Source organism: Pieris napi, chromosome 8 (assembly GCF_905475465.1).
Source record: "Pieris napi chromosome 8, ilPieNapi1.2, whole genome shotgun sequence".
Classification (NCBI taxonomy): Eukaryota; Metazoa; Arthropoda; class Insecta; order Lepidoptera; family Pieridae; genus Pieris; species Pieris napi.
Window position 1 is genome coordinate 7,684,544 of NC_062241.1, and position 20,083 is coordinate 7,704,626.

The 20,083-nt window shown below is 32.9% G+C and overlaps 1 protein-coding gene across 3 annotated transcripts in view; it reads left to right on the forward strand.

The window, feature by feature from the left end:
* The first annotated feature begins 605 nt into the window (after window positions 1-605).
* The window catches only part of LOC125051596 (microtubule-associated protein Jupiter), a 92,308-nt gene continuing 72,830 nt past the window's right edge, over window positions 606-20,083 (forward strand). For all 3 annotated transcript variants that reach the window (XM_047652026.1, XM_047652022.1, XM_047652023.1), the window contains exons 1-2: window positions 606-679; window positions 8,173-8,274. In XM_047652026.1, coding sequence (XP_047507982.1) covers window positions 621-679; window positions 8,173-8,274 — 161 coding nt within the window. In that variant the 5' untranslated portion in view covers window positions 606-620. The remainder of the gene's footprint in view (window positions 680-8,172; window positions 8,275-20,083) is intronic.

Consider the following 20,083-nt stretch of genomic DNA (forward strand, 5'->3'; position numbering starts at 1 on the left):
ATTATTTAGATTGGCAGACTAAGTGCGGTTCAATCGCAAAACAATGGCAAACGATATATTTTAACCGCCTTAAACAAAAAGGAGGAGGTTACAATTCGACTTATTTTTTTCCTTGCCTAGAAATTCCATAAGTATTAAAATAATTATTACAAATTTCCATATAACTCACGATAATCTGATATTATATAAAATTAAAACTACTATGTTTAAGAACAACAATTTAAAAATAACGCTTTATCTTATACAAGGTCCACACTAACTGGAACCAAAGTATGAACACCCACTTACTGATTTATAAACATTAAAATAATTATGGAGAGTCAGTTTATACTGCGACAGTCAGACCTGGCACTGATCTTACGAAATTTGCGGAATATATATTATTACATTTGTACCATCTAATGAACTATAAAATTAATTGTACCATTGGTTGGCACACAAACTATTTCTTTTTTTTATGTCACTTTGATAGATTTGTTTAAAAAAATTAACAGTTTGTATCATCTATTCAATATTTTAATACATACTAATTATATTTTTTCATGGTTTTAAATCTAAAGTAGACGTGTTTCAATTATTCATCTAAATTACAAGTGCATATTAAAGTGTTTTTTATACAGATGTCATCTTCTATAATATTTGTCGGGCTACCAGAGGATTCAAGGAGCTCTATAGCAAAGTAAGTTCTATTTAATTATATTTCAACCGAAGTTATTAGTTTTTTTCATAAGTAATGCACATTTTCGTCTCTCAGCTATATACAGCTCAGTAGATAAGTGATTATAATAATTATAACTTGACAAGTTAATCAAGATGGTGGTTTTCTATGTTTAGTGAAAGTAAGGTTTTTAAAAAGTTGATTTTTATATTGTACTAGTGGACCCGACAGACGTTGTCCTACATGATATTTCAAGCAATTAGTAAAGCAAAGTATGAAAGTACCGACTGCAGCGCCATCTGGCAGGCTGATTTATGAATCTAAACCATTCCCAGATCCCCCTGAACACACACAAAAAATTTCATCAAAATCGGTCCAGTCGTTTGAGAGAAGTTCAGTGACATACACACTCACAGAAGAATTATATATATAAAGATTATAGAGACCAACTTGCGCTGTATTTGGAATGCCGTATATGGCGCTATTATAAGTATTTGTGTATAGGTATTTGTCGCATCTAATTGAATGTGTAGGTAGATTGTACCACAAAAGCATGTAGGCGTTAGTGCTACTACCAATTAAGGCAAACGCCAGTATTGTTAAATGTTAAAACAATTACTGTATCAATATGGGTGGTAACCGATAAATACAACCAAAATTCATCCATTTTTATATTATTCAGAATAGGTACGCTTTTTATATCTACATATTACATTATCGCGAAAGGACAAAATGGTATGCGATGTACTTATTACAGAATTAGAATGTACTAAGAGATTAAGAAAATAAGGAATCTATCGAAACTGATATCATAATTAATATATATATATATAAATTACGGAATCGCTGAAAAAAAATAGATATATCCTATTTTAATGGATGCTAATTCTATAATAGCGTACACATTATACGCGAATAAAGCCTCGGGAAAGTTTAACCATAGTTTGCAGCGAAGGACTTCATTAGCTTTGTTATTTGTTCCTAGCACAAATATATGTGTAACAGAACAATGAATTTGTTAGTTGTTACTAAAAAGGGTCAACTGTCTTGCGTCTACGTGTTTATATTCAATGCCCGGGCAATTTAATAGTGTTGCGAAACAAGTAACAGCAACGTTGCAGTATTTTCTTTGATAATTTGACTCGCACTTGCTATTGTAAAAGGAAAGACGGAGTTGAACAATAGAATTGTATCCTTTGACTTTGTCCAAATTAACGTTTGCGTGAATCTGTGTTAAGGTACTGCTATGTATCATGTTATTTGCTTGTAGGTATTATAAATATTTCGCAAATATCTATTAATGAAAATATTAATCAGTTAGGCTAATTAAATCTTCAACGGCAAGCCTTGAACGAAAGCTGGTATCCCTTCCATCGCTTATACTTGAGCCTATTCACTTAATAAGATTAGTGGGAGCTTAAATATGGCAGGAGGTAACCAGATACGCAGCAGGTCGATACTGAAGCCAGTCAAGCTTTCCTGGCGCACTGATGCATTTACAAGGGGTTTTAACAATTGTTTACCTTTGTGTTTTACTACACCTACTAACACTTTCCATATAACAATATATTTGCAACGTTCGCCGAATTTATTATCCTTACAAGGGAGGGCTTCTAAGGGTCTGTTTCACAATGTACGGATAAGTTCTACATAAGTTCCAAATTAGCTATTTATTACTTATTGGTAGGATAAACACTATTGTTGCGTTTCACGACTGTCAGATAGCGCTATTCGTCACATAAAGTCCATCATAATTTAAGAGTCCAATGAATGTCAAATAGCACAATTTATCTTCCAAATAATTTGTGTTGCATAGCTATTTGGTACTTTATCCATACATTGTGAAACAGACCCTTAATCTATTAACTATTATATTACATTGGTGATTCTTGCCTTTGATTAATTTCTAATTTGTGTGGCGTTTTCGTTGTAAATTTTAAAAATACTGTAACATTATTTAAAAGATAATCATCGAGTCATAGTTTATAATATAATTTTTAGATATTACAATAGTAAATTATTTATAATTTATTTTTGTTAATGTCTTTTCTAAAAGATGTTTATGGTATTTTTTGTATAAATTTAAGAAATATCCTTAATATATATTTATATGTTTTATGGATATTTCTTCTTTAGGCGAAAGACGCCATCTGTTTTTTAAGCAAATTATAATTGTTTATATAAAACTTAACTAGCTCGCATGTTACTCGCAGGAACGAGGGAAATTACAAAGAAACTAGCGGGATTTTGTGTATAAATATGTGTATGTTACGTAGATTTTGACAATGCCAGTATTCGAATAATAAAACGAGGATTTTTTGCGCGTGACAGGACATAAGAAACTTGTAGAGGTAGATAAACTGATGATAGTTACGCACGGGCGCGGTGGTTTAGACAATGGAGACGCACCCTCGCGGAAGCTGCCGGCTATTACATGCTCCGCTAGACCTACTCTTCATCACGTCAGCGCTCCTGGTAGCCAACGGGAATGCGGAAATTGTATTGCAAATAATGATTGATTGATGATTGGTTGTGGTTAAAAAATGAGAGATTGTTTGAATCGTTTTTTACCTTGTTTATAATAACATTTTATTGATTATATTCAACTAGAATAAGAAAATTTGGGTTTGATATATTTTTTCGTTAAACGGGGTGGGGTTCCATATAATGTTTTCGATAGTATATTGTTTTATTTTTCGTGTAATTTCTAAGCATAATATTCACAATTCAAAAGATTTGTAACATCTTTGTTTCCTTATCAAGGTTTATAACATATAGCGAGGTCTATAATCTAAGACGTGTGTTTTAGAAATCTTTTTGGAGCAGGTGTGTTCGCTGACATCCTGCTCACAAATATGGGATTGAAGTACAGTAGGTACATCGCCAAGCTTGACATTTCTCGGCCATTTCGATTAATAGATCTTTATTTCCACAAATTCATATAAGAAAAGTTACAAAGGCGAAAGTGTCGGCACAATTTGATTTACGGTGTTCTATAAGCGGCAGTGACCATGTCTGGCTGTCACACCTGCAGCGGTTGAGGTTTTTTGTTCTACGAAAGTGTAATGAATTGTTTTTTAAAGAGATGTGTATAGATAAAGTACTTTAGATGCTATCGGGCTAAAGCTTAGGCTTTAAGATTGCTGTTTAAGTATAAACTAGTATGAGCTCTAAATACTCGAATACAATCTTTATATATATAATTCTTCTGTGAGTGTGTATGTCACTGAACTTCTCTCAAACGACTGGACCGATTTTGATGAAATTTTTTGTGTGTGTTCAAGGGGATCTGGGAATGGTTTAGATTCACAAATCAGCCCACCAGATGGCGCTGCAGTACCGACTTTCATACTTTGCTTTACTAATTGCTTGAAATATCATGCAGGACAACGTCTGTCGGGTCCACTAGTTAACATATAATACTTTAAGAACTTTTAACATAATGAACAAGTCGTTCGATTAGTATTGGTAAACAGTCAAGGTAGGAAGTTTTTAGAATTTCAAACCGAGTCTAAGATGTAGAGCACATAATGCGAACGTTATCTGTAACGAGACAGGCGTGTAATTGAACATCGTATATGTTAGTTAAAGGGGAACCGGCATCGATGAATCGAGAAGCAATTGACTGCGAAGGAATGCTAAGATTGCATAGACATCGATATAGTAGGGCTAAAACATAAATGACAATATTTTTAAACAAAAGTAATTCTTAAGAGAGGAAACCTTTTTAATGTTTTCACAAGTTTTTGAAACCTTTTTAATATCTATGCTCTTCAATCCATTGGAGCTATACATTTTAATGGACCTAATACGATAGGTATGGATCATATCCAATGTTATTGGAACGAAGTTCCTTATCGCGCGTTGTGAAAGGGGGCTAGACGGAAAAAATTCTTACGAAAAGTTGTCACGACACTTTTTTGCTATTTGCTATTGTAATACACCGGTTCTCGTCCGATCGCCGAAGTTAAGCAACGTCGGGCGAGGTCAGTACTTGGATGGGTGACCGCCTGGGAACACCTCGTGATGTTGGCTTTTTTTTTTCGTCGTAAGATTGGTGTCAAGAAAATCTATCATACTGTTATGATACCAATTAACATATAAATTAATCGAAAGGAATTTCGTTCCATCCGGGTGTCCCTTGACACCTCTAAAGTTTTTTTTGTTTTAATTCATATATACAACTTTCTATGTACAACGTATTTTCCAAATGTCTCAATATAACAGCCACTGGTGGGACAATGTACTTATTAAAGAATTCCCTATCACAAGTCTATGTATACAATAGCAAACGAAAATTTGAAATGGTACGTGCACCTTTTACTGTGGTGGATATTGGCGTTCATAATTAACAAATGTTATGGGTGAGAGTTGGTACCTTTGAACAATCCAAATTCCTCATGTGTATAAAACCCTGTACAAATATTTATACGACCAAACGTTTGGGTAATTAATTACGAATTACAAAAGATTGTTTGAGAATGGACGTAGTATGTTTTCTTACGAAATTACTATTACGTTTTAAATAATTTTTATTTGTTTAAAGCGGGATATAAAAAAAAATCGTCAAAATCACTAGTAAAAAATCGGGCATTTATTCTTGGTATTTTAATGGCGGAACACCAATTCCACTAGCCTCATCTAAAGCTATGTTTATGTCATGTAAAAAGATTTTTCTGTGCATCCAGTAAAGTTATCAGGACTGTAGGAAACTTGTAATTAAGTATTATTGTCAATATAATTCATAGAATGCACAGGAAACAGTTTTCTAATCGAAGCTTATAGTTGATATTCATAAAAATAATATTAGCTCTTGCGTACCGTAATTGCTTTATTGCGGTCCGGTTGCGGAAAAGTAGCCAATCTATCGAAGAAAGATTACGTTTCGTCGGCCAACAGTGAATGGATAGTCTAAAAATAGTGTAATCAATTTTTTATATCAATACCATGTAACAGAGTTTAATCCAACGTTTTCCTTATGCATTTAATCTTGTATTAATTGAAATCCTGATAAAAGGTACCAACACATTAATTAACAGTTAATTAAAATAGTCACTGATATAAGAGAATTAATCGTCACAAGTAATAGGTAACAAATGATTATATTTTTAACTACGGCTCAATAATATAAGCGAGTGTACTCCTCCCTCAAAGGCCGGCAACGCACCCACTAAAAATGGGTGTCTATGGGCTGCGAAGACTGCCCTTTTTGGTCGTCCCGCAAGCTCGTTTGCCCCCCTATTATATATATTTAAAAAATTTAGATTTAGCTTGAACAAGTTATTTTATCTTCAAAAATAACTTTCTCAAGCGAAATTAATAGATTAGAACATCAATGATTAGAACGGATGCTGAAACACTATAAATTGTTAGTACATTGCTAATGCAGTGGACAACTTGTTATTTCAAGCATTTTATAATAGAATATGAAAAGACTCGAACTATACGAAAATATATATGGTATTGCTCAATATTTAATGATTAATTAATTAGGCATGTTAAAAAAGGTAGTCTAGGCTATTGTAGTTTTAAGTGTAATTTGAAAAGAATTATTTTAGATGATATTGTTATAACTATTCCTTGCAGTCACGATTTTTGCTTCATCTGCGGCTAAATATTTTGTTTCTGTAAGACTCCGGGTTTTGGTATCGTAATATAATTATACAATTTCGGTGTAACTTGAGTTTTCCCTAAGTTGGAATGTACCTGATTTAAATCATCTCCATATGACTCTTAGAACTTTCTGAAAACAGAAACAAACATTCACTTATGAAATTTAGCACATTTGTTGGCAGTTGGCTTAATATATTATCATACTCAAATCTTTGTCGTTATATTAGTATGTAATATTATTGGAATCGGAAAAGATTACATATAGGTCAAAGTGATCGATTAATAATTAGGTATTACTATCTATTATTAATTAACAAACGCAATACCTGTATTTAAATTTATTTCACTATTTATCTATGATATTTTTATTTTCTTTTACGTTTAATAACATTCAGAGCACAAAAACATCGACATTCAGCACACCATCTCGATAGTCGATGGCATATTTCAGTTTTTTTTATTTATCTGTGGCATAGAGTCAGTTTTAGCGCAAGCCCGATTTGTTGTTATTGTATATAATTTAATAGGTTCAAATAAGTAAAAATACCGACTATATCTATATAACGACAAGTTATTTATGAATATCTGATACAATTGACCAAATAATAAACTAAAAACATTTTAAGTTCCAAGAAAAGAGCGTATGTACTTGCGAGCTGGCAGTGTGAGTGGCCATGGGCGGCGTATGATCTAACATCAGGTGAGCTTCTTGTCCGTTTGCCCGATATTCTATAAAAAAATAGACTAATGTTTTAAAGACAGATTGAAAACTTTCTTATTCTTATCATATTTTATGCTGTTCCTTGACAGATTAATTGATATTTATGTGGCGTATAAGTGGTACCTAGTTCAGAGTTATTTAATATTTATATCCAAATAAATAAGCTTTTCTTGTTCCATTATATGAAATCATTCTCACATCGTTTCTCTGATATAAATTGTCATAGTAATATAATAAATTGTACCAAGAAGTTTTAAATATGTAGGCCAAATACAATAGAAAGATCTGTTACTTATAATGCTAATATTCGATAGCCTGACTATAGGCTACAGGTACAACACTAGAATGGCCTGTAAACTAAGTTTCACCTGCGCTAATGAGCTGTAATATTGCATAGCGCCGTGGTTTCATGCTACCGCACGCCCTCGGGCTGAGACGCAACAGTACTGACATCGCAATCATTAACAAATGATCGCTGGTAATTGATTTGTGGTTGGTTACTCGATTATATCCGTTATGCTCGCTTTTCATCTGGAAACATAATATTCTGACTGTTCGAGCGAGACAATTTATGTAAGATAGCTTAGCAATGTTGATACTAAATAAAAATGAAATATAAAGCGGCCATTTCGAAGCGTTATCTAGCATCTTTGGCTATATTCTAATGTAGAATGGATTTCTAGTTAAATATAGAGGCTGAGATTTATTAACTCTCAAACGTCAACGTCCTGAATGTCCTATCGATCATTGAAGCGTCGATTACGAATCAATGTGTAACCATAATGTCAATCAGTATTTACATGTTTGGAAAGCATATCTGTGATTGATTAGTAAAGGGGGTGTTTGAACTTTAACTCCGTAATTTTTTTATATATTACTTATGCTAAACACAAATTTATGTATACTTCATTCCGGTGTGAAATACGAGTTCCAAGCTATGTTAATTAAAATCATATTCAAGAGTAAAGCATGTATTTTATAATGTAATAGAACGAACATAATATTTAGGAGTTGCGATTCGTACTAAAAAATATAATTCGTAGACTATCAAATGTTGTTTTTTTCGCTTGTTCTTCCTTCTTGAACATTAAGTTACAAACGACCAATACGTGTTTAGAAATCATACGAAATAAATGTTTTATCATTTATTAGGTATCCTATAATACAATGTTATTGATAGGACTGTGTCAGCAATTGAACTGGACAGCGTTGACGAGCTGGTCTCCACTATTGACCTGGAGAACTCGGCTGTGAACACGTGTGTGAAGCGAATTGAGAGAGGGTGAGTTTCTTTTGTTGGCATTTATGTAGTGCTTCGTATTATGTACAAACCCCCCAGTACTTTATAGAAATGATTACACTTTGAATTGTGGACATATCTGGTACAGTACTTTATATATGTACATTATTAAAACCGATATAGAAAAACATAAAAATATCAAAATACAGCTTTTATTCGTATAGAAACTGCCTTTAAAAAGATATTAACATGTGACATTGCCGAAGTGGAGCGCAAACACGAAAAGAGCAAAAATCCGTTCCATCTCTGACTGGTACGTGGCCCAATTTATGGTAACCGATCTGAGCCGATCAATAGTATAAATAATGGTTGTGATTGATGACTATTTTCCTCTGTATTGTCTGGACACATTGTTGATCCCGTCCTGGTTTAATTATGCATTTGGGACGTTCATGCTTGGCGCGGGGTTTCTTTTGCATAGTCAATGAAGTGGAATTTTCATACGTGTTTGCAGTATGAAAGTATATGATTTATACTTTTATGCTAAACTTACTCGTGCTATGCTTATTGTAAAATATTCGCGAGAACTGTACGCTCTATCGTTGATGATGAAATACATAATTTATATGTTTGAAAATTATGCTACAATAAATTTATCTCTATTATAACAACAATTATAGAATGCATAATATGTTTACTGAGTAGTGTATACTGTGACATTTACCTAATTAATTTTCTTAGATATATACTCACATATGAACTGGAAACTTGTTTATTGATAAAATAGATTGAGCCCAGGCAGTGTCTAAGAGACAGTAGGTAAATGGCAATCGTGGACATTGATGCAAGCGACGACCGCTATCTAAAGACATCTTCACTCTTTCTTATCAATTAATTGAATAATCTCTTCCTGTGCCATTAAAAAGACGATGTTAATTGTCCAAAGAGCTGCTATTACACGACTTGGCAAACTGTCGACACTAAGTTACTGCTAGGGTTATTATCTACCTGCTAATTAATGTAGCCATTCGTAGTAGGAGAATTGTAGCAGTTTATTCTGAACAAAATACATAGTAAAGGGGAACCTACTGAAGAATTAATAGAGAAAATACGTTGCAACAATTTACGTTGAAAAGTAAATACGATTTAGTTATTTATTGGACTTATTGGCTTATTCCAGCCAAATCCTAACACTGGTAGGCCTTTATGAAAGTAAAAGTCAATTATGTACACCTGTGGTTTTACTGGCTGTCTGCGGTAGTTGTTCATTACTACGTGATGTGTGCTAATGCAATCACTTGCCATATTATATGTACATGTTTTTCTCCTATACTAGGGCTTCCTGGTAGGATGTTAAGGCGACTCCAGACGTTTTCAAGTCCCAATAGTGATGTAGGAATTTGTCCCAATAGTGATGTGGAAATTATTTTGTTTGGTTTTTTTTATACAAAACAGTAGCTTCACTATATGTATGACAAAGTATTTCACGCAAAAAAAGTCCGCGTAACTTCTATGACATATCCGAATGCTTCCGAATTCGCATAAACATGCACCATCTATCACAGAAATATTTGAAAGTCATATTTTACATTAGCGTGTCAAAACGTCATACATTGTCAAAATTAGGAGCTACTGAACTGAGCTACAAAATCAACTTTCTGGTTGATTTATAAACTGCGTAAGTAGTTGTACATTAGAAATAATGGTACTTTAACCATACATCGAGAATAATTCTTACAATATTCGTGACTGTTACACAAAACTGCTGAGCAAAACAAACCATCACCTACGGGCGAATCCGATCGCATTATCGACGTTTGATTTCGCGTTATTTACGTGTATTTCAACATTCATTTATGCTTGTTAAAGAACGATTTCATTCACGTACTAAGAAATCAAGCAATGTATTTTTATGATGTAAATATTCAGGCGGTTGTTTCACATAAATTATAGTGAAAATGCTGCAAGGGACATCTCGAAGTACGTTTTGAGGTGTTTCGTTTGTAGTGCGTGACGTCACGACTGAAACACATTGATGTATGGTTGACGTTTCGGTTGAACGTTAATTTATATGGAGTGTAATTTGAAAGTCATTTATCATAATATATTTGATACGTTTTGCTTACTTATATGAAAAAGGAGAGAGCTTTGAATTTATTAGAGATTACTATTGGTGTTACATATATCGTTTCGGTTAGTTGTGATTGTATGATTTGACTCTGTTACTGTCTCTATTCATAATTTATTATTGTATCGTAAAATCGAAGTAAAAGTAGCGATACTTAAACTATATCTATTTTTAAAGCACGATTTTATTTTTGTAGCGGTCCATACAAAAAAAATACATTCCCAATAAGATTTAGAAAATTTTAAATCGTTCTAAATAATCTATAATTGTTATTATTTGCCTATTCTAGTCTACTATATAACTCGATAAATATACTCGCATCATTATGGAGCAAAGATTAATAGATATCCTTTCGAATCGGTTGTCTATAACTATAATATTCAATATAGAAATAGAAATCGCTAGACCTAATTAATGAAGTCTCGTTATGAACATCAATGGGTATTGTATTAATAAATGAACCGTGGGTGTAATTGAACACCGCTGGAGGTTTGTGAAGGGTACATAGACCTATAGGGATCGGTCTAATTGTCAGATGGTTGGTGCAATCGTTTTTTAGTTGGGAAATGGCATTTAAATTAATTGTACAATTGTTCTAACGATAAATATCTCGATTTCATTCAATATTAACTTGTTGGTGGACGGTTCTTTATGGTATTTTAAAAAAACTTTTGCGATTAGGTGTCAGTTTTGGGTTGTTGTATAATGTATATACATATATAGAATTTTAATTATCCCTTCGATAATTAATATAATACTAATCGGGAGGTTTGCTTACTTTAGGTAGACTTCATCCTACAGACTACTAGACAGAATGGCCATACAGCCCCATTAATAGACCACAAGCCCATGAACAAAAAATACCTGTGAAATGACCCAACCTGAATTACGCTTAGAAGGCTGTTACTATATCTGAAAATAGCTCTGAGCACTATGCCGTCATTTCTGAGCGGTACATGTGAGTACGTGAGTGAATGGACTTTCTCAGGTACAATGGGGGAATTTCGACTAATTATTAATGTACGGCTTTGTTATAAGTGTATAGATGATTAAAAATAAATGTCGAAAAACCTAGTGCCGTACAAAAGTGATGGTGCCGGAAGTCGGTGCAAATTTTTAATTCGACGACAGTTGCAGAAGCAATATAGGTCATTTATTACTGTACGGAATTTGTGTGATTCCTTTTGGACACATATACAGATACTTTACCCGTAAACGCCGTACATATTTCCAGCGGAGCGGTCGAAAGCCAAGGGTCGGAACCCTACCCCTACACCCATATACCCTAAGGTCATTGTAAAATGTACGGCATCATGTTCAAAATATTATTTAACACGGACAATAATGTTATATAATTATGCCGTCCAAATATTATAGTTAATATTTGTGTAATTAAATATTTATCGAAATTTCAGGATTTACCAAGTCCTTACTGCTGTAAGATCAGAGAATAATGTACGGCAACTTGTTTTTTTACATAATGTTACTAAATATTACCGTTGTACATTATAGCCGTTCATTATAAATGGTAACAAATAAAAATATTATGATAAAAAATATATGAAATTTCCGAAATTTAGATGACTTTTCAAATGCTCCTAGAGTAATATGGGGAGTAATATTTTCAAAGATTATTGTTATTTTATATGTAACAAATATAAATAAACAAAAAAAACCAGATGCCGTACATTTTACTCCAGATTATTCTTTACAGCTGATAAAAACTTCGACGACGTTTGAGGTGTCCCCTTAAGGTCATTAATAACTGTACATATCTGAGTATAATACCATAAGGCTGTAAAGTATATTTACAGCCTTATCGTACCAGCAGAGAGAGGTAAAGGAAAAATATTTTTAACAAAAATAAAAATATAATACAGGGCGTCCCAAAGTTATGAGACATGAAGGGAAAGTACCTTAAATATCGCAGATAGGGTATTTTACTAAAAGAAGACTTTATGTTATTTATAAAAGTTAGTAATTCTGCATTCAAAGATTTTTTAAAAACTACTTGCCTCGTCTGGAAATCGAACCGGCTTAAATTAAAAAAAAACACCCCTACTTTTATGATGCCAATCGAAAGAATGGCCAAACCCTATTAACTTTTCTAAAGTAACAGACTCTTTTTAATTTTATTAAAAAGATATATTCACGCTGTTCCTTTCTTTTAAAATACTATGTTACTTAAGAAGAGTTATTAGTTTTTGGCCATTCTTTCGATTGGCATCATAAAAGTAGGGGTGTTTTTTTTACATTTAAGTCGGTTCGATTCCCAGACGAGGCAAGTAATTTTTAAAAAATCTTTGAATGCAGAATTAATAACTTTTAAAAATAACATAAAGTCTTCTTTTAGTAAAATACCCTATCTACGATATTTAAGGTACTTTCCCTTCATTTCCCATAACTTTGGGACGCCCTGTATTGGTAGGCGGTGGTAGCGGACTATCGAAAGTGTACGGCATTTATCTTTTATTGAAGATTGTCTAAAGTATTAATAACCTGTGTTATTGCCGTACATATAAAAGTCACCGGAAAATGACTCTTTTCTGAGAAAAGTAATTTACCCCATACACCTATGTGTTCCACAAAAAATGTACGGCATGCTGGAAAATGTTATCTATTTGTGAAGTACTCTCAAGATCATTTAATTTTATGTTGTTTTATATCATCATCACCTATATGCTAATCAGACATATGTTGCGACCCTTGGCTTTCGACCGCTCCGCTGGGAATATGTACGGCGTTTACGGGTAAAGTATCTGTATATGTGTCCAAAAGGAATCACACAAATGCCGTACAGTAATAAATGACCTATATTGCTTCTGCAACTGTCGTCGAATTAAAAATTTGCACCGACTTCCGGCACCATCACTTTTGTACGGCATTAGGTTTTTCGACATTTATTTTTAATCATTTATACACTTATAACAAAGCCGTACATTAATAATTAGTCGAAATTCCCCCATTGTACCTGAGAAAGTCCATTCACTCACGTACTCACATGTACCGCTCAGAAATGACGGCATAGTGCTCAGAGCTATTTTCAGATATAGAAACAGCCTTCTAAGCGTAATTCAGGTTGGGTCATTTCACAGGTATTTTTTGTTCATGGGCTTGTGGTCTATAACTTCCTCAAGTATATTTCACCATCGCAATATATTTCGTGCTTCTTACGTCCAACTTTGAACCCCTATTGTTTCGAGGTCCTTGACAACTCCATCCCACCAACGCTGCCTCGGTCTACCGGGTTTTAGCTTGAGTACTACTTCATTTATTACTTTCTTTAGTATTACATTGTCTTTTAGTGTTATCGTTATTTTGTTCGGCCCAATCACCATTTCAGAAATCGAGGCCTTAATAAATTCAGTCGTATATCATATATCAAGTCATTCTTATAAGTATAAAGACCTAACTGTACTAGAATGCGATCTCTTTAGAGGCTTTGCATATTGATAGAAGATTACTTGGTAACGGACATTGTCGTGAATAGCTGTATAGAGATGTCACGGACCGATTTGTAAGATAGATCGTCGATATCTAAATTATGCTTGCGACAATGCTTATTGTGTTATAATGTACTTCTATATATTTTCGATAAAGCTTTTTAATTATCTATGATTTCGCGTTTATTTCTAGGGAATTAAATAGAATAGATTAATTAGATTCTACTTTCATGTTATTTTCGATATGTATGAGTGATCTTTGCTTTTTTTGGTTTGTCATAAACATAAAGAGAAAAAAATCCGACCTCTATGCTACCACTGAAATGATAATGTACTGTGAAAATATTTTCTGGTAAACTTATTTGTCTAAAAAATAATTATAAATAAATATTAGTATGTCCATTTTACTTGATTTTAATACTGATTCTTAATATAAAAATAATAAAATATCAAATTCGCATTCAATATAATGAAGTTTTTACTTATTTTTAGTACCATCGTTAACCAAAGGCTTGCGCTAAGGTAATATGTATAATGTTTTCTTGCATGTTTATCTTCATTGTTGAATACATTGATGTTTGTGTAACAAACTGTTAGTTCAACAAAGACCTTACGTGAAAGTTGAAGAAATTTCTTAAGTACAACGACTTTTATTTCTCGTAAATCATTTTGGCGGAGCATTAGCTAATCAACAGGTAAGCTGTCATTTATTGCACAGTAAAATGTAATTTAAAACCTATTTATACTTAAGATATACTTTAAATCCGTTTCCACTTACTTCGTAGATAAGTCACGGTTAATTTGAATTAAATTCCTACTTACGAGCGTCATACGGGCTTGTAAAGTACGGTAGTAAAATTTCTTTATGCCATTACAGGTCCTTTAAGGCACTTAGGGCAATAAACTGGTATTATTCAATCGGTCCATAGTTATTAGATTAGACGATAAATTGGCGGATTACAAGATCAGTCTGGAAATTATTGATCTTAGAGACAAAGAGCCTGGGAACTAGGTTTAAGATGACAGAGACAAGTGCGAATAATCAAATGTAAATCAGATTTTAGCTTAGGAAATGTTTAGGCTGCCGAATGTGGCGGGATTGATTTCAATTAAATTTTTAAAAAATCTGAATATTTAAGGTATATTTATTTATCCAAGTTTTGGTAATATTGTAACCAGGATTCCTTAACGTAAAGTAAAGAATAGTATAGTTGCTCTTAAAGCTGTCAATTTATAACCTATGTATGTAGCCTACCTTCTCTCGAATGTTCTTTTTCTCTCACGAACTCGATTAAGAATAATAAAAGTGACTATGCACTCAATGTATATCAATAGAAATTATCCTTTGCGTGTATATACCACATTAGTCAGGAACGGAAATAATTGAGAGTCAAACTGATAAGCAATTATGTCTCCTTAACCATCTTATTAACCTCACACATCCTCATTCTGGATTTGAGGTATTAAGGCCAAATAAATATTTCTTAATATTAACAGAGCAAGGTTTTATTAGCAAATTGGTAATATAGAATAAAGAAATATTTCTTATAAAATGTTAATATTAATAAAGAAAGCAGAAAATCTTACTTTCATTAGCAAACAAATCTATATATATCAAAATGAATCCCTATTTCCGTTGGTCACGGCATCACGCGTGAACGGTTGGACCGATTTCGCTAATTATTTTTTTGTTGTGTATGTTATTGTCAGGAGAAGGTTCTTATGAAAGAAAAAATTAAGAAAAACCAGCGGAAAATTTAAGAATACTTAACCACCATACAATTCAAACTTTTTTGATGTAACCTTATGGCGTTTGACATAACATTGACAGAATGCGTGCTGCAAATATCGTCAAAGTGGATGTAAGATGCGATGATATTTTTTGTATGTGTTTTGGTGACGCCGTGGATGGTTTAGATTCACAAATTAGCCCGACAGATAGCGCTGCAGTCGGTACTATCATACTTTGTTTAATATACTTATCGCTTAAAATATATGCTAGACAAAAAATTGTGACAGTTTGCCTAATCACAAACAGATTTGGTGGAAGTTGGAATATTAGGTAACATTTAGAGTTGAGACTGAATCTTAGGCTAAGCCAGTATGTTTCCTATGGCATTTTTTCATTATATGAACGAAGTGTGATTGAATGAAGTATTTACTATTTAGAATAATAATAATAAAAACTTTATTTATGACAAAAGGGTCGTACTTGTGACAGAATTCATATAACGCTAGTCCCCACACTAGGGAGGCCCTGTGTTGTGGGTAACTAGAAAACAATTATTACGTAGCACATGTTTAAAACAGTTAAAAGAAAAAATAATAAATTTAGTGTTACAAATTAAGAATGAGTGAATGAGTGAGTGTGCGAATGGCGCATGTATTTGAGAGTGTAGCTGAAAGTTGTTATGATCGTGCACTGTGTCTGTGTTAGTTTTTGAAACCTAAAAGTCATACCAAGACATGTAGTTATGCCTCTGTAGATTCGAAATCCAATTTGGGTAGTGTAATTTCTGTGACTTCCGAGTTTATATCTGGATAGTTTAACGATCTCAGAATCCATAGATTTGGAATTTGATTATAAAGGAAGTTATTTGTTTTTTGTCTAGTACCTTAATAATATAACTAGAGACAAGCTAAATTTACTTCGTTCGAAGTATCATAGATCTACGTACAACACAGATCTCGCGTGACAGCTGACGGGTGCACGTCGGTGCGCCAGTTTTGTTTCGGCCACAAATAGGCGTTTCAACACACGTTAACATAAAGTTTACATACAATGATTGACATGTCTCTCCGTATTACCAAGTATTAGTAGGTTATCTAAAATAACTCGTTCCGAATACATTTATATACGACTTACGATGGTCTTACATGATTATAGAATAATGCAAAAATTATATTGCGAAGAATTCACTTTAAAAAAAAAAGGGTGCGTGTACTTATGTACGCGCGTAAGAAGTTATACTTCTTTGGCATTATTAAAAATAGTTTTTGATTGCATGCAAATAATTAATTACAATTAAATAATTAAAGACTGGATACGGAGTCATTATAGTCCAGTTTACATTTGAAAAATTAAATAAATAAATATTTATTATTATTCTCTCACATTAAGTGTAACATAAATTCTATGATTATTCGAATGTTGTTTTTATATTATGTCCAATGCCGTAGCATCTTCCGTGGGCAACTTCATTCTGTTAATTTTGTGTCACGGTGCGCGCGCATCGTAAAATTTAACTCTCATCAATTTTTCATAACGCGCTTAAAGAAGTATAACTTCAATAACTATGACTATACTTTTTAAACTGTAACATTGTCTTATTATATGAAAAGGCGTAAAAAGTTTTTCTATTTTAGTATTAAAACAATCTAAGTGAAAGTTCTGATTACTGATTAGGTAAAAGTATATATTTATGTGATTTTTAGTAGCAAAGTTAATATGCCGTATTGCGGTTTAGTAAATACCTGAAAATTGCGGCAGCTTAAAGATAATCAACACAGATAGACGGTGCCCGGAGACGTTGAGATCACCGACCTGCGCCTGCGCATTGTTCCGCGAATCCGCACCATTGATAGAGGGATGGATTATATTCTGTTTCGCTATGATAGCGGTATTTATTGAATTAACGAGGTATTATTACTTTAAAAAAATATACAAAACATAAACCTACATATTCTGATATCTGATATATAAATATGTCTATCTAAAAGATTTAGTAATAAAATATGGAATCCTGAGTTTCTAGGTTGTTCTTTTCATATTAGCCGATGGCAGTGACAAGACTATATCATATTATGAGTCAAGTTAATAGATCAAGAGCTGACAATAAATTCTGTTCTTGTGTTACAAAACGATGGTTGGTTACGATGGTTTTGCATCATCGAACCCAAAAAAGATCTTCAACTGCGGCCACGATATAAATTAGGCGATACTACTTGTATATTCTTAGTGGTCAGGAGTAGCATTGTAGAATTATTGAAATATACATCTGGATGCAGTTTTTTTAACGCACCGATAAAATATTTACGATCGTGCTCCAGTCTCGCTAGACGATACGTCTCAATGGACTTGAGTATCGTAATAAATTAGACTCGTTCAAGTGCATCTATAAGCAATACATAGTTGAGATATTAATGTCTACAGTATTACTGTAGAAGACTTGAAAGAATGAAGTTTTACCCTAAAATTAAGCCATATGATTCCTTTGCTTGAAAGATTCGGTTATAGTAGAATTGTAAAAGGAATTAAGGCATTTATTATGTACTTATAAGAAACAGAAGAAAGAAAAAATTAAACAAAATAACTGAATTTTAATAACGGAGCTTTTATTTATTTAACGAAAGAGCTGCAAGCTCAAGCTGCTGTTAAGTTATTTATGGAATAAAAAAAACATATCAGGCCGTTATGTGAGGACTGTCATCATAGAAAGCGAGATAAAAATATATATGTATAATGTATATGCTGCAATCAAATACTTTCATTAGAATTATATCTTATAAGTTCCAGCGTAATATCATGAATCCTCTATAATAGGCTATGAGTTGTATTAACACACAGAGCATACAAAATAACGTTATTAACCCAACCGTTTAAAATTAGGAAATTTTGAACTAGCACAATAATTTCGCGGAAATATAAAAAATAAACACGGGTTCTGTAACTAATTTTGTACTAGGAAGCGTACCGCCCCAATTCGTTGTGAGCCCTTTGTTGCGCCTGCGTTTATTTCTGTTTACGTCTAGTTTCGTAAGTTTACGAGCGGCGATGCGCCCGCGCTGTTGCAACCGTAAAGCAGAAAGCTATTAACGGTCGCCTCAGGCCGGTTCAAATAGGAATAGCTGTTTAGCGTCGATAACGCTTTGATAATTGTTTTTGTCCGGATTCCTTTGCTTGAAAGATTCGGTTATAGTAGAATTGTAAAAGGAATTAAGGCATTTATTCTTTACTTATAATACAGAAGAAAGAAACAAAGGAAACTGGTTGTCTCATTTCTAACACAGACGGATCAAACTGCATCGTAAACTATAGTATCAAATAACTAAACAAACGGTTTTTTATTATTAAAGTCATAGCTGGTTGGTTGGTACGGCTTTAAATATATAATTTGTCTAACAACTTAATACCTACATTAATTCCCACAGAACACATACATTCACACACACACCTTATATTAACAATCAAGTTTAGGGGCTGTACTCAACCACACTTTACAACTCGGATTAGTAGCTGTTGTTTTAGCTTTTAATAAAATAACAACCACAAAATTTCTTTGTTTTTATTCGTGATATTTAATAATAGATGTGATACTTTCTTTTTTATGAAATCTACACGCTGATAAATTAAAAACCAATCTCCCGTCATTAAATAATTAATATTGAATCAGCTTGATTGTTTATCATTAATGTAACATTACAGGAGCGAATTATTCTCGACCTTTAGCCTCATTCCCATGTAGAAAGCTATCACTATCACTTGTGTAGGCCTCGCAAGTTTATACATGGCGCTTTAAAATAAAAATTAATCAAAAGTTTAATATGTAGTTAACATATATATTATATATATTTTGTTACAGTATTTGAATTGTTTTAAACTGGTTTTATATAATATGTATATGATAAAATGTTTTTTCCTACAGATATAATTTTTATTAGTAGTGCATAAAGGGACAACATACCTAATCTAATATATAAAATTCTCGTGTCATAATGTTCGTTCCCATACTCCTCCGAAACGGCTCGACCGATTCTTATGAAATTCTTCATGCATATTCAGTAAGTCTGAGAATCGGCTACTATCTATCTTTCAAACCCCTAAGTAATAAGGGATCTCCAACCCAAATAAATTTGTTTTATTTTTTAAGACAACTTTTTTCTGTTTTTATTTTTTCATGATACATAGTACATGCATACAAAAATACATACAACCCTCTGAGGTTTATATAGAGAAAACTTCACAGAAAAACCTAAAAAGTTTTCATTATAGAAAACCGAACATTCTCTAGGGTAGCATAGCAAAGTATTCCATGTGGGTATGTACTAAAAAGGTAGGCTAGGCATTAAGGAGCAACGAAGTTTGCGGGGGCAGCTAGTATATTACAAAAAATAATTATTATAACTTTTTGTAGATTTTTTCGTTTGGGATTCGATTGACCTTCGAGGCACCTTATTTGTTGTTAAAACCAAAATGCCTCAAACTTTGGGTGCTTCCTGTCGTCTGCACAAGCTGAAGCGATTGCTTGCGTTTGCATTCAAAGGCCAATAGACTACTTTT